A 16,944-nucleotide genomic window follows, 5' to 3' on the forward strand; every position below is an offset into this window, starting at 1 on the left:
TTCATATTATATATTTTAACACAATATAAATACACTATTTTATCATATATTAAATTCCCACACACTTAGGATCTATTTCTGGACTCAGTAATCCGGTTGATTTATTTTTTTCTCTTTAGTATCATCCTGTTTTAATTATTATAGCATTATAAAATAAATTTTTGTATTTGAACAAAACAACCTCCCAACATTATTCTTCAGTTAAGAAATGTTCGGAGTTCCCTTCGTGGCACAGTGGTTGATGAATCCGGCTAGGAACCATGAGGTTGCGAGTTCGCTCCCTGCCCTTGCTCAGTGGGTTAACGATCCGGTGTTGCCGTGAGCTGTGGTGTAGGTTGCAGACGCGGCTCGGATCCTGCGTTGCTGTGGCTCTGGCATAGGCTGGTGGCTGCAGCTCCAATTGGACCCCTGGTCTGGGAGCCTCCGCGTGCCGCGGGAGCGGCCCAGGAAATGGCAAGAGGACAAAAAAAAAAAAAAAAAAAAAAAAAAAAAAAAAAAGTTCCACCTTCAGCTTTTAGAGTGTGGTAGGTCAATTAGGTCTCAATAAAACTAGAGAAAAAATATTCTTCATGTTCACATTGACTGTTTCGAATAAACTATAGGATCAGCTTGTCATGTTCCATAACTGGCATTTGACAGCAATTGCTTTGTATTTAAGGATTCAGTTGAGGAGAACTGACATTTTATATATCTGAGACTTCTTCTCCAGGAAACTGGTGTATTTCTCCTACTTACTCAAATCCCCCATCAGTCAGCTTTTGCCCAACTGTGTTGACAAATGACCCTGATTTCTAGTGATCTTCACAATACCAAAGATTTATTTCTCGTTCCCGTGATGTTATGGCTGCGTTCTTGTCTGCAGTTTTGGTCCACATTGTCTCCATTCTAGAACCCAGGCAGAAGGAAGAACCCTATCTGAGTATTGCTGTCCTCATTGCAAAAAGCAGTGTCAGAACCTTTTAAGATTCTGCTTCTCAGTGGCATACATTGCTAAAATCATTGCCTGGAGCACATTGGCTGTCTCAAGGCAAACATAGTGGGGAAATAGCATGCTTTCTCTGAGAGACCAGTGCACAAGCAAAAGAAGTAATACAATCTACCTCAAGACCACTTTTATATTCTTCAATGAAGTTGGAAAATATTTTTGTCTTTGTGAAGATTGTTTATATTTTTAATGCTTTGCCTTGAATTTGTATAGTGTCTTGCTATTGAAAATGGGACTCCTTGTGTCTAATTAGCTATTAGTGAGGCTATTGATTTTTTAAATATATTTACTTATTTTTAATTGTGGTAAAATATGCATAACATAAAACTTACCATCTTAACCAATCTCAAGGGTATAGTTCGGTGGCAGTGAGTACATTCCCATTGTTGTGCTGCCATCACCACTGTCCGTCCACAGAACTCTTCATCTTGCCAAACTGAAACTCTGGACCCATTGACTAGCTCTACATTCCCCCCTTCCCCCAGACCCTGGCACCTACCACTCTGATTTCTTTCTCTATGAATTTGATTACTCTAAGTACCTCATCAAAGTGGAATCATACAGTATTTGTCCTTTTGTGACTGGCTTATCTTGCTGAGCATACCTCCAAGATTCATCAATGTTGTAGCCTGTGTCAGAATTTCCTTCCTTTCAAAGGCTGATATTCCATGGTGTGGACATACCACATTATGTTAATCTGTTCCATCAATGATTAGAGTTGCTTCTACCTTTTGACTACTGTGTATCACTGTATTGCTGCTATGAACATGGCATGAATTGTACAGCTATCAATTCATAAATGTTTGGCATATATATGGACTCATTACTCTAATAGATGTTGATTGATGGCTTTTGTCTATTTTCATATTTTGGGGGTGTTTTTCTTGTTTTTATTTTTGATTGATAAATGCCTTTTAAAGATGATTTTTTTTTTTACTGATAATATATCTTTCAAAATACTTCTACTAATTTGTCATCTAAGAAAAAAATGCACTGAGCTATCTGATGGTTTGAGCTAAGAGTCTAGAATGAAGAGGGGACATACCTCTTCCCTCTGGGGATCATTTGGCATAAAAACATAATTTTTGTGTGTGTGTGTGCAAAACATGAAAGTAGAAGATAATAGGGGTGCCGGTGGCTCCCTTTTAACTCCCACTTATTAAATATCTTCTGCATCCTGTAACTGTCACCTTTTATTGAGGAATAATTTATACACTAGAAAGTAGATAAATCTTAAATGTACTTTTTTTTTTAGTGTTGACAAAGGCATAGACCTGGGAAACCTACAAGCCTATGAAGATGTGGAACATTTTCCTCACCCTAGAAAATTCCCCCCTTTCCAATCCGTAACTCTTCTCCATTGCCCAGAGGCAGCCAGTGCTTTGATTTCTAGCATCATGGATTTGTTTCCCCTGTTCTTGAGCTTCATATGAATGGAATCATACAATATGCGTCCTCTTTTGTATTTGATTATTTCCCTCAGAGTAATGTCTGCTGGAGAACCTCTAGTTGTTGCTTATGCCAGCAGATTATTCTTTTTTGTAGCTGAATACTATTCCACTGTATGAATAAACCATGATTTGTTCATCTATTCTGTTGATGGACCTTTGGATTGCTCCCAGTTATGGAGTATCATGAATAAATCTGCTGTGAACAGTAGCATGTAAGTCATTTACTGGGCATTTTTTAAACTGCATTACCTGATGCGTCTCTTTTTACCCCACAGTCAAACTCTGAGGTTAAAACTATTGTTATCACCTTTTTATGGTTGAGATTCCTACATTGACGGTTAGTGTACAACAGGTGATTCAACAATTTCATGAGAGAGATTTGAACCTGGGCAGTCAGACTCCACAAATCTTGCTAATAAGCATATATTGTTGTGTAATATAAGATATTTGTGTTAAATAACATTTTTGTCTTTAGAATGCATGAGTCACAAATGTGAATACATTTTGGTTTCTTTAGAGTTCTTCAGAAGACTATGGAAATGAAGTGGACATCTATGCTTTGGGGCTAATTCTTGCAGAACTTCTTCACATATGTCGCACTTTTTCAGAAACACTGAAGGTAAATAATCTCACAAAAAAGATTAAGCCACAAAAATGATAGGCTGTCATGTCCAAAGTGCTGCTGCAGCTGTTATTGCCCTTGTGTGAGGATAGGCTGGAGCATATTAGTGTTGACCAAAAATGAAATATGTGTTTGGGGGAGTTCCCTTGTGCAGTGGGTTAAGGATCCGACATTGTCACTTCAGTGACCCTGGTCACTGCTGTGGCATGGGTTTGATCCCTGGCCTGGGAACTTACACATGGCTTCAGGTGCGGCCAAAAAAAAAAAAAAAAAAAAGAATAAAAATGAATTTTTATCTCTTCTAAGTTTGGGCAACCAGTACTTTTTGTTAAAAACCAAATACTCGTCTTCTTTGGAAATAGCTGTTCTTTTTATTGGAGTCAATCTGTAAAATTGTATTGATCGCTTGGTTTGCATAAGACCCTGTGCTAAGTGCTCCAAGGGTTGTAAAAATGAATAAGCCTTGTTTCCAAGGAGCTCATATTCTAGAAGGGAAGATAATGTAAGAGAATACTAAAAATGTTTTAGAAGAAGGCATAACGTCTTATGGAAGCAGCTAGGAGAGAGGTCTTGCCAGCTGTAGGGATTTAGGTTTCGTGGAGGCATTTAAATTGGGCTCTGAAGGATTGACTGGCTTTTTTAAAAAAATATTATTTTTTAATAGTTATTTCCCCAATACAATTTTTTTTCTACTGTACAGCATGGTGAGCCAGTTGCACATACATGTACACATCCTATTTTCGCACATCATCATGCCCCATCATAAGTGACTAGACATAGTTCTCAGTGCTACATAGCAGGATCTCATTGCTAATCCATTCCAAAGGCAATAGTTTGTATCTCTTAACCCCAAGCTCCCCAACCACCCCACCCCTCCCCCTCCCCCTTGGCAACCACAAGTCTTTTCTGCAAGTCCATGATTTTCTTTTCTGTAGAAAGGTTCATTTGTGCCTTATATTAGATTCCAGATATAAGTGATATCATATGGTATTTGTCTTTCTCTTTCTGACTTACTTCACTCAGGATGAGAGTCTCTAGTTCCATCCATGTTGCTGCAAATGGCATTATTTCGTTCTTTTTTATGGCTGAGTAGTATTCCATTGTGTACATATACCACATCTTCCTAATCCAGTCCTCTGTCGAAGGACATTTGGGTTGTTTCCATGTCTTGGCTATTGTGAATAGAGCTGCAATGAACATGAGGGTGCATGTGTCTTTTTTAAGGAAAGTTTTGTCCAGATATATGCTCAAGAGTGGGATTGCTGGGTCGTATGGTAGTTCTATGGATAGATTTCTAAGGTATCTCCATACCAATCTCCATACTGGTTGTACCAGCTTACATTCCCACCAACAGTGCAGGAAGGTTCCCTTTTCTCCACACCCCCTCCAGCATTTGCTATTCATGGATTTATTAATGATGGCCATTCTGACTGGTGTGGGGTGGTATCTCATGGTAGTTTTGATTTGCATTTCTCTAATAATCAGTGATGTTGAGCATTTTTTCATGTGCTTGTTGGCCATCTGTACATCTTCCTTGGAGAAATGTCTATTCAGGTTTTTTGCCCATTTTTTCAATTGGGTTGTTGGCTTTTTTGTTGTTGAGTTGTATAAGTTGCTCGTATATTCTAGAGATTAAGCCCTTGTCAGCTGCATCATTTGAAACTATTTTCTCCCATTCTGAAAGTTGTCTTTTTGTTTTCTTTTTGGTTTCCTTTGCTGTGCAAAAGCTTGTCAGTTTGATTAGGTCACATTGGTTTATCTTTGCTCTTATTTCTGTTGCTTTGGGAGACTGACCTGAGAAAATATTCATAAGATTGATGTCAGAGAATGTTTTGCCTATGTTCTCTTCCAGGAGTTTGATGGTGTCTTGTCTTATATTTAAGTCTTTAAGCCATTTTGAGAACTAGAACAAACAATCCAAAAATTTATATGGAACCACAAAAGACCCAGAATTGCAAAAGAAATTCTGAAGAACAAAAACCAAGCAGGAGGCATAACTCTCCCAGACTGCAGGCAATGTTACAAAGCCACAGTCATCAAGACAGTGTGGTACTGGCACCAAAACAGACATATAGGCCAATGGAACAGAATAGAGAACCCAGAAATAAACACAGACAGCTACGGTCAATCTTTGACAAAGTAGACAAGAACATATAATGGGAAAAAGACAGTCTTCTCAGCAAGCATTGCTGGGAAACCAGAATAGCTGCATGTAAATCAGTGAAACTGGAACACACCCTCACACAATGCATGAAAATAAACTCAAAATGATTGGCTTCTAATGGTCCAAATTAGTAAGAAGGCAATGCTGCCATGGAGACAGGAGTGTGAAGAGTGTGTGTGGGAATAGCGGGCAGTGTCATTTTTATTAGGGCATGTAACTCAAAGGAATCGTGGTTGATGGTACTGGAAAGATATATTGGGCTAAATTAAGGCAGAATATGGATTTCCTTGAGAAGATAGCAGGGAGCCACTGAAGGCTGCAGGCAACTGTATATCCTAGTCTAAAGCTTTGTAAAAGGGACTCGCCTGGAGTTGTGAGCCTTCTCCTCTATAAAACAGGGATAATGAAAATACCTATTGCACAGGGTTCCAAAAAGGACGGAGATAATTTATATGATGCTCTTAACACTTGCACATGCTGTAATGTTCAGGATGGTCATTACATGGTGTGGGTTGGGGAGAGGATTCCTGTTTGCTTCTTGGCGAAAGAAATTTTCCAAAGATCTAGGAAAATCCTAGATTTAGGGTATCCCCAGCCTTGAGTGCTTCTTAAGTTTGTTTTTTCTCCAAAGTGGATAATTGCCTAATGAATATGTGTATGTTTATTTTTTAGCTTTTTGAATGCCTGAAGGCTGGCGTCTTAGATGTATTTAACTACAAAGAAGTAAGCACTTAACAATATTGGAATTTTATTTATTGCCATGTTTCATTTCCTAGCATTGACTCTTACTGTCATTACAGAAAGGTCTTCTACGAAAATTACTCTCAAATGACCCCAAGAAACGACCTAATGCATCTGAAATACTGAAGACTTTGAAGGAGTGGAAGAACGTCACAGAGAAAAAGAAACGAAACACATGTTAGATACTAAAAAAAATATCCTGCTTCTAATAGTTGATTTTCCTGTAACTGTCTAAAATTTGCTGGGAATTATTGATGGTATTTCCCTTCTATTTTCATTTTCCCTTAATTTTTTTGCCACATTTGCAGAAAGGTTTGCATTTTTTTTTTTTGTTACTTTAAAAACATTCTTGAGGAGTTCCAGTCATGGTGCAGTGGTTAACGAATCCGACTAGGAACCATGAGGTTGCGGGTTCCATCCCCGGCCTTGCGCAGTGGGTCGAGGATCAGGTGTGAGCTGTGGTGTAGGTCGCAGATGCGGCTCGGATCCCGCGTTGCTGTGGCTCTGGCATAGGCCGGCGGCTATAGCTCCGATTAGACCCCTAGCCTGGGAATCTCCATATGCCATGGGAATGGCCTTAGAAAAGGCAAAAAGACAAAAAGACAAAAAAGAAAAAAAAAATCTTAAATTTGACTTTTTCCTGACTCATCACCTTATTATGAAGATGGGAAAAAAATCCCTCAAATTTTCTTTTTTATACCAATTAGTTAATCAGTTAATATAATTTATTAAATGTCTACTGTTTCTAGGCCAAAAAAAATAAGACCTATCCCTGTCTTAAATACCTATCAATCCAGATGGAGAAATATGGTAACCATGAAGCGATAAGTAAAAAAGATAAGTACCATCACTTTGGAAAATAATTTGGTACCATCTAGCAAAGTTAAATGTATACAGTGGTCTCTGAAATGCCACCAATTCCATTCCTACTTACATGCCCACAAGAATGTTCATAGAAACCCTGTTTATAATAGTCAAAACAACAGGAAACAATGCTAATGTACACCTGAAGAAGAATGGCTATGTTCCGTAGCACACACTGAATACTATACAGCGGTGCAAATGAATTGCAGCCAAATGCACCAATGTGCTACATCTCTCAGAAACATGCTAAGAAACAGAACAGATCACAGAAAGCTTATACAGAATGATTCCATTAATGCAAAGTTTAAGAACATAAGGGAAATTAGTTTGTTTAGGTATCCAAATGAATGTGGTAAAACAATAAAGGGAAGGAAAAGAATGAGAATTACTAGGAATTCTCTTGTGGTGCAGCAGGTTAAGGACCTGGCACTGTCATTGTAGCAGCTTGGGTCCCTGCTGTGGCAAGGGTATGATCCCTGGCCTGGGAACTAACACATGCCATGGTTGTGGCCCCAAAAAAAGAGTGAGAACTGTTATTAGATTCTAATGGTGATTATCTCTGAGGAGGCACAGAGGTGATGTTATTGGAGACATGACCTAAATACATTTTTTTAACCTATTATAGCAGTTACTTTAAAGAGATGCTAACTGTGCAATAAGGCAGTGGCTGAGTAAAGAAAACAGTCAGTCTGGAGGGCGAATTCACTCTATTCTGAGATATCAAGGCACAGGGCTTAGAAGTGACATTCCAGTGAGACTTCCTTGTGTGAGAAGGATTTAGATGAATGGAGAGGAGAGTTCGTGGGTAGTCTGGGCGTGGGGTATGACATGTGTGCTAGAAAAGATAGATGTGAGGAACACTGGGTATACTAGTTTGTTTCCTTGAATTGCTGTAGGGAGTGCTGGAAGATAATTTGGGATGTATCTTGGAAGAACTTGAGGGTTACTTTTAGCTTTACAGCAACCAACTACCCATTCTAAAATTGTCATGTAATTTTACAATTTTTAAAATGAGCAAAGTTAGGCTCAGCAGAAAAATCACAGTAATAGAAAATACTTTTGTAAAGGCTTATAACAATTTTTTTAAATGCTGCTAAAATCAATGACTATGATCTTCAGCATCCCAAGCAGTATTTAAGGCAAGGTTCATCAGTGAATGCTAAACCTGTTGGTTGAAGAGGTATTGGGAAACAGGCACTATGAAAAGAATTAAATATAATCGCACAGATGCTACTACAAAGGAGAATGTGTATCTTTAAAAAGATCTTGCCACTATAATAACTAAGTGTTTAAATTTAGCATCATCAAAAGCAGGGGAACCTGACATCATGCCTCTCCCAATGTGATGTAATTATACACTCTCACCTATTTAGTTTTCTTGCCCACAGTGTTTAACTGGAATTTAATCATGAGGAAATTATTAGACAAAGCCTGAGCGAAGTCAGTAACTTGGGCTTCTCATAAAGTCAATATCCTGAAAAAAAGTAGGGGAACTCTTCTAAATAGAAAGAGATGAGAGAGATATAATGACCAAATGGAATGCTTGAATCTTGATTGTAACCTGGATATCAAAAAAAGAAAAACCCAGCAAATAGCTGTAAAAGACACTTTTGAGACAATTGAGAAATTTGAATATAGATTGAAGATTAAATGACATTCCCATTGTGGGAATTCTCACTGAGTTGCCATTGTGGTTCAGTGGGTTAAGAACCCAACTAGTATCCATGGGGATATGAATTCAATCTCTGGCCTCTCTCAATGGATTAAGGATCCGGTGTTGCTGTGAGCTGTAGGGCAGGTCACAGATGCAGCTCAGATCCTGCATTGCTGTGGCTGTGGTATAGACCTGCAGCTGCAGTTCCGATTCGACCCCTAGCCTGGGAACTTCCATATGCTGCAGGTGCGGCCCTAAAAAGAAAAAAAATGACATTACGGAATAATTACTAATTTTCTTAGGTGTGATAATGATAGAGTGGTCATGCCAGGAAAAGTCTTATTCTTAGGCAGTGTGCACAGAAATATTTAGAGGTGAAGTGGCGTGATGTTTGCAACTTCCAAATATTCAGCAAAATCAATGTATGTGTGTATACATACATCGATGTGTGTGTATATATATATATGTGTATACACGCAGAAATAGGAAATGGCAAAATGTTAACGATTGAAAAATGGATAAATCTAGATAGAGAATATAGAAATATTTCTTATATTATTCTTGGAGATTTTCTATAGGTTTGAAATTTTTCTGGGTGGAGAGATTTTTTTTTTAAACTAATACCATTTGGAATTAATGAATAAGGCTAAATTCAAAAGAAAAACCAATGAGTGGCAAATTAGTGTGAATGTGGCCTTATTTTTACCTTCTTTCATTTTTTAAATTGAGATATAGTTGATTTACAATATTATATTAGTTTCAAGTGTACAACATGGTGATTCAGTGTTTTATATATCCTTTCACTTTAATGTTTGTACTACAGTTAGCTACATTTAGTAATTAATTTTATGAAGTAAATATATAGTGCCCCTTGGAAGCTTTTATTTTATTGTAAGTATATATTTTCTCAGCCTAAAAACTATAGTAAATAAAAAATATCCTCTTAATCAGAGGAGGAGCAGGGCAAAGGCCCGGGGCTTTATTTGCCAATTAAAACACATACACAAGAATTCGCATCATGGCTCAGTGGGTTTAGAACCCGAATAGTATCCATGAGGATGTGCTCACTCAGTGGGTTAAGGATCCGGTGTTGCCACAAGTTGTGGCATAGGTTGCAGATATGGCTCGGATCCATAGTTGCTGTGGCTGTGGTGTAGGCCAGCAGCTGCAGCTCTCATTTGACCCCTAGCCTGGGAACTTTCATATGCCACAGGTGCCGCCCTGAAAAGGAAAAAAAAAAAAAAAAACCACAGAGTTTCCGCCGTGGCATGGTGGGTTAATTATCCCACCTACATCACAACTGTGGCTTGGATTCATTCCCTATGCCCTGGGTGTGGCAGAACAAACAAAAATCCACTTACATGCATGCAGAGATTTTGAAAGAGCTATTTTGACCTAGTTGTTTTACTAGAAACAGAACTTCTAGAAAATGTTTATCACTAATCCCCGCGTATATTATTTATTAAATGTACACCTAACATAAATACATATATATTTAACATACTCAGCACATATGTTATTTGTATTAGGTGTACTTAGCATAAATAGACACATACATAAGAGTGTGTGTTTGTGTGTGTGTGTGTGGCTAGGTACTTAATTTGCGGGACCCAATGCAATATGAAAATATGAGGGCCTCGTTCAAAAATTAACATGTGGCCTTATGCAACCACATAGGTTGCATGTCCATGAAGTCAGATGTGCATAGATATACAAGTGTGTACACACATATCCATACAAGCACACATATGTCTGAAATGTTTAGAAATCTAAATATGAGCTTTCCCAAGACTCCATTATCTAGTATATCTCCTTGAGAGAGAAACTCCGCATCTATTTCCCACTTGAGTATTCACCATAACTTGAGGTTCTTGGCATGTAAACTTTTCATTATGGAATATAGAACAATTTCAATGTTATTCATTTAGTTTTATAAGTTTTTATGTTAAAACATATAAACCAGAGACTAGAATAGGGAAACTCCATGTACCCATTACCCAGCTTCAACAATTATCAATATCCTGCCTTGTTCTATTTACCCCTTCCTTTTTTTTTTTTTTTTTTTTTTTTTCCAATTTTTGGCCGCCCTAAGGCATATGGAGTTCCCTGGGCCAGGGATCAGATCTGAGCTGCAGTTGAAATGTAAGCCACAGCTGAGGCAACACTGGATCTTTAACCCACTGTGCCGGGCCAGGGCTTGAACCTGCGTCCCAGCACTCCCAAGACACTGCCAATCCCATTGCACATAGCGGGAACTCCTATCCCTTCCTTTTTAAAAATGTCTTTGCTGAAGGATTTTAAAGTAAATCTTAGACATTGTATCATTTCACTTGTAAATACTTAAAAATTGATTTTTAACAGATAAGGTCTTCATAATTTTAATCAAGCCACACTATCATTGCCACTCAACAAAATTAATAAGATTTCCTTAATAATCATGTCATAATCAGCCTGTATTCAATTTTCCTATCTCAAAAATATCTTCCTCCAGGTTAAGTCAGGATCCAACATTACATTTAGTTAGTATGTCTCTTTTAAAAACTCTATATAACATTCACCCTGTTTTTAATTTCTTTCCTCTTGCTATTTATATGAGGAAATAACTAAATCATATATTCTATAGAATTTCCTCCATTCAAGATCCGGCTGATGGTATCCCCATGGTGTCTAGTTAGATCTAGAAACTTGTCTGAAATTTTTTTCCAGGAATACTCCATAGGTGATGCTGTGTACTTTCTTTTGCATCACTCCAGGAGGCACATGATATATAGTTGTTCCACTTTCAGTGATCTTAAGTTTGGTCAGTGATTTTCGGTGCCATCTACCATCAATCTTCCTTATCAGTCTTTCACATAATGTTGTTAGCAGCCATTGATGATTATTGCCTGGATCTATTATTTCATTAGGATTTGCAAAATAGTGATTTGGAGATTCTATCAAACCTTTTGCATTTATTATCTGTGATTCTTCTGTAAAGATAAACTTCTCTAAAGCTGAATGGGAAAGATGGGATAAAATGTTTATGAATTTTTAGAATGGGTTAGAGCCCCAGCAACCTACAAAGGTGACAAAGAGGTTTTTGTTTTTTAGGCTGGGATGTGACACAACCTTCATTTTGAAACATTGTGTTTAGAATGGGTTGGAGCAGGATAATACTATATCTTTATCTGTTTTTTAAGATACCACATATAAATGATATCATATAATGTTTGTCTTTTTCTGTCTGACTTACTTGACTTAGTATGGTAATCTCTAGAGCCTTCCATGTTGCTTCAAACGGCATTATTTGATTCAGAAAATGCTGTATTTGAAAGATCAGAAATCTGAGCGCCTGAATAGTGGGAGAGGAGAGAACCAAGAGGAGTTAGCAATTAGTTGGATGTGAGGATTTAGGGAAAAGCGGGCGTCAGAGACTACCTCCAGGTGGGTTTGATAGTGAGTGCCAGGAGTGTGATGCTGTTATAGAAGGTATAGGTCTCAATCAAATTAACCCCCTCAAGGAGCCACACATATTCGAGAGATATTTTGTCTCACACTGTTACCTATTGCACAGTCTTGAGTCAGAATTTAAGCCAATAGTGGGGCCACTGTTCATGTGTCTACCTGGTGGGGTGGAGTGCATTTGGGAGGCAAAGCATTGGATCTCACTTGGAGATGCTGAGTTTGAGGTGCTGCTGTCATATTCATGGGAGGATGTAGAGCAGACTACAGAAAATGCAGGAGGGAACCTGAGAAAAAGGATAAACTAGAATCATACACAGAAGACGATGTGTATGTTATCTGGAAGTAAGCCCTGATGCTTAACTATGAACCCAAGGCATTGCCAAGGGAGTGATTACATAGAAGAAAGAGGGCTCAGAAACAAAAGCTAAATGTCAATCCACTCCCTAATGTCTGTGATTCTTCCTCTGTGACTGTGAGCTAGCCCAACCCCACATTTCCTTAGAATAGTCACAGACACAGGGACTAGAGTTGATAGGTGTACAGAGGTCCCACTGATGGCTTACACTCTGACTGATAACTCTGTAATGGGTAAAACTTTGAGGCAAACCAAATACCTCTCAAATATGTGTGGCTCTTGAGGAATCAGATTGATTGGGACCTGTATTAGTTTCCTATGGCTGCTGTAATCAGTTACCACAAAATTGGTGGCTAAAAACAATACACATTTACATTCTAACAGGAGACCAGAAGTCTGAAATGGGTTCCACAGGGCTCCTGTTCCCCATCCTGTGTTCAGCATTACCTGAATAAGCCATAGCCTCACAGATCTGCTCAAGATTACCTGGATAGGCTTTCATTTCTATGGCTCTCTGCTATGGTTTCTTTTTTTTTTTTTTTTCTCTTTTTTCATTTTAAAAAATTTTGTTAAAGAATAGTTGATATACAATGTTATGATAATTTCTGCTATGCAGCAAAATGATTCAGTTATACGTGTACACCAGTTGTCTTTCAGATTCTTTTACCACGTAGACTATCACAGAATATGGGTAGAATTCTCTGTGGTGTATAGCAGGTCCGGGGTGGTCAATCATTCCATATACCTCAGTGTGCATGTGCCAATTCCAAAACCCCAGTCCATCCCTCCCCTCCCTACCTGTCCCCTTTGGTAACCATAAGTTTATTTTCAAAGTCTATTGAGTCTGTTTGTGTTCTGCAAATAAGTTCATTTGCATCCTTTTTTAAATTCTACATATAAGTGACATCATATGATGTTAGTCTTTCATTGTCTGACTAACTGCACTTAGTATGATAATTTCTAGTTCCATTCATGTAGTTGCAAATGGCATTGTTTCATTCTTGTTTATGGCAGAGTAATACTCCACTGTATATATCTACCACATCTTCTTTATCCATTCTTCTGTAGATGGACATTTAGATTGTTTCCATGTCTTGGCTATTCTAAATAGTGCCGCAGTGAACATTGGGGTATATATATCTTTTCAAATTATGGTTTTCTCTGGATAGATGCCCAGGAGTGAGATCATATGGTAGTTCTATTTTTAATTTTTTGAGGCATCTCCACATTGTTTTCCATAGTGGTTGTACCAATTTACATTCCCACCAACAGTGTAAGAGGGTTCCCTTTTATTTGTACCCTTTCCAGAATTTATGTAGACTTTGTGTTGATGCCATTCTGCCTGGTGTAACATGGTACCTTATTGTAGTTTTGATTTGCATTTTTCTAATTATTAGTGATGTTGAGCATCTTTACATGTGCCTTTTGGCCATCTGTATGTCTTTGGAGAAATATCTATTTAGATCTGTCCAGTTTTTGATTGGGTTGTTTGGTTTTTTGATATTTACCAATATAAGCTTGTTTATTTTGGAGATTAATCCCTTGTCGGTTGCCTCATTTGCAAGTATTTTTTTCCATTCTGTGGATTGTCTTTTTGTTCTCTTCCCTGCTATGGTTTCTACCTGAAATCTCCTTTAGCCTTTTTATGTTTTTAAATTTATTTTTAAAATTTTCGGCTATGGCCTCTAATGGCTTGATATGGGATCTTAGTTGTTGGACCAGGGATCAAACCCAAACCACAGCAGTGGAAGCGCTTCTAACCACCAGGCTATTAGGAAATACCTCCCCTTACCTTTTAAAAAAATAACAGCATTATTGAGACATAATTCACATAACATAAAAGTCACCCTCTTTAAAGTATACAGTTCAGTGGTGTTTAGTATATTGCGTTGTGCAAACATCACCACAGTTGATTTTAAAACATTTTGTCACCCTCAAAATGAAACTGCAGTAGCAGTCATTCTTCATCTTCCCTCAACTCTAGGCAATCTACTTTCCATCTCTATAGACATGCCTATTCTGGGCATTTTGTTTAAAGGAAACAAATGAAAATGTGGTCTTTTTCACTTAGTTCATTTTCAAGTTTCATCTGTGGAATAGCATGAATTAGACATTCCTTTCCTTGTTTTTGCCAAATAATATTCAATTACTTGGCTATAACACATTTAATTCACCTCTTCATCAGCTGGTGGACTTTTGGGTTTCTACTTTCTGGCTGTTATGAATAATGTTGCTGTGAGTATTTGTGTACATGTTTTACATGGACACAGGTTTCCATTTCCCTTGGGTGTATACCTAGGGGTGGAGGCACTGGGTCATACTGTAACTCCTTCCTTGTAACTTCGCATATCAAAATTATGTTCTGCTACCATAGTGTTCTACCATTTCCCACTCCGAATGAAATGTCTCCGCAGTACTTCCCTTGTTTAGTACTTCAGATCTGTATTGACCAATCTGCCTTGGAGCTCATTCTTGAATGGGTATTTCCATCCATGTGAATTTCTGGAAAGCAGGGACAAGCTCTCTCATTTTGATTTGCCCCAAGGCCTCAAGTGTATTACCCTGCATGAAGCAGGAACTCTGTAAGTGCTTTTGAATTAGTGGGGAATAAAAGTGTTAAAATTTTGATATGCTTGATCCCACAAAGTGTGCGTAATACTAAATAAAATAATGTTCACTGTAAAATTTCAACAAATAAATGTTAATAAATAACAAAGTAATGGTGGATATGGTTAACCAATTTAGTACATTAAAGCCTATTTAGTTTGAATTTTAGAAGCTCTAGTATTTTGGGTTTATAACTGGAAAAATGAAGCATTTTAGAAATTCTAGATGGAACTTTGAAAATGTAGTACAGAATATACAAAAGTAAATGACAGCATATGTTAAAATTTACTTTATGATTCAAATTTCACATTGTTCTAAAGAAAATAAAAAAGGCTTTTCAGTGTTTTTCTTGCCTTGGTTTTATTTTCTTTTTTGTCTTTTTAGGGCCGCACTCGCAGCATATGGAGGTTCCCAGGCTAAGCGTCTAATCGGAGCTGTAGCTGCTGGCCTATGCCACAGCCACAGCAATGCCGAATCCTTAACCCACTAAGCAAGGCCAGGGATCAAACCTGTGTCCTCAAGGATGCTATTCTGGTTAACTGCTTAGCCATGACAGGAACTCCTTCCCTTGGTTTTCATTATTGTACAGTTATGAAGTTGTAAAATGCCTATATAATATTGAATAAATATGAGTAAATTTTTACTCATATGAGTAAAAATAAGTTTTCTCATATGAGTAAAATAAAATAAGTTTCTACTCATATGAGTAAAAATAAGTTTCTACTCATATTGAAAGCCTGTATTTTTAACAGTCAGTGGTAAAATGGAGGGATGTCTCCCTCTCTGCAAGGGAGGCTGAGTTCTGGCCTCTGGCCTGGAAATGCAGACAACTCTGGTGGAGTCATGGGTTCCATCAAAGTAATTCTACATTCTCAACATATTCAAGCTATTCTAGGCCATGGGGCAGGTTGCTGCAGAGTCAGTAAGGGGAGAAAAGGAAGCCTGTTCCAAACTGCATTCTGTTTGAAACAATCCATATGGCTTTGGGACTGATTGAATGACAGAATGTTGGGTGAAATGATAGGAAAGGATATGACTAGAATTCCAAGAAGAAGGTATTCTCCTTTTTTAAAAAAATCTGTGTTTAAAACAATGTTATTTTTTAAATGAAAAGGTAAATGTCAGTGTTATCTAACTATATAAGCTCTAATATTTTGTATATGGATTTATATTAATAAAAATAATCAGGGAGTTCCCGTCATGGCGCAGTGGTTAACGAATCCGACTAGGAACCATGAGGTTGCAGGTTCGATCCCCGGCCTTGCTCAGTGGGTTGAGGACCCGGCGTTGCTATGGGCTGTGGTGTAGGTTGCAGACGCGGCTCGGGTCCCGAGTTGCTGTGGCTCTGGTGTAGGCCAGCGGCTACAGCTCCGATTAGACCCCTAGAGCCTGGGAACCTCCATATGCCACAGGAGCGGCCCTAGAAAAGGCAAAAAGACAAAAAAAAAAAAAAAAAAAAAAAAAAAAAAATTATTCATTTTCTGAGTGAACAACTGAGACCCAGAAATCAACTAGGTTTTCAGGCTCTGCTGCATCTCAGAAGTGTGGGTAGTGATGCATGGGCCACAGTGAATAATTATGTGAGGATCTCTGGGGGTGGGACCTTTATATTATTATTTTTTAAAGCTCCCCAAGTTTAACTTGGTAATAAGTAAATTGGGTCACATTATGTCAGAGGCTAATACAAGTTGTATTGTTGATTATTTTAACTTGGGCAAGTGTAAGTTAGCTTTTGCTATGTTTTCAGGTATGCTGTTTCTCATAAGAGGTTGACCTCTTGCTCAATGCTACTAAAAGGTGAGCTGTACAAGTGAGGTCACAACTTTACCCAAAGAACAGTCATGCTCTAGTTTAACTTAGGGCACTAGTTTTCATCCACAGGTGATAATCAGAGTCACTCTTAGAACTCTTAGAGAAACAGAGATATCCAGAAACTCCTGGCCTAGCCGAATCAAAGGGGTGGCGTGGACTTGTGAACTTTGAAAAAAAGTTCATGATTTTGATGTCCAACTTTGGATGGAGTGCTCTAGGTGTGTCACGTGGTGTGTTTTTAGCTG

General features: G+C 38.0%; 1 protein-coding gene across 2 annotated transcripts in view; it reads left to right on the forward strand.

Annotated features, from left to right (window-relative positions):
• EIF2AK2 (double stranded RNA-dependent protein kinase) overlaps nucleotides 1-15,232 on the forward strand; it is a 55,713-nt gene extending 40,481 nt beyond the window's left edge. Inside the window, exons 14-16 of one of the 2 annotated variants that reach the window (XM_021085862.1) lie at nucleotides 2,954-3,055; nucleotides 5,895-5,945; nucleotides 6,023-15,232. In XM_021085862.1, the coding sequence (XP_020941521.1) occupies nucleotides 2,954-3,055; nucleotides 5,895-5,945; nucleotides 6,023-6,145 (276 nt within the window). In that variant the 3' untranslated portion in view covers nucleotides 6,146-15,232. 2 annotated transcript variants of the gene reach the window in all.

This window comes from Sus scrofa, chromosome 3 (genome assembly GCF_000003025.6).
Source record: "Sus scrofa isolate TJ Tabasco breed Duroc chromosome 3, Sscrofa11.1, whole genome shotgun sequence".
Lineage (NCBI taxonomy): Eukaryota > Metazoa > Chordata > Mammalia > Artiodactyla > Suidae > Sus > Sus scrofa.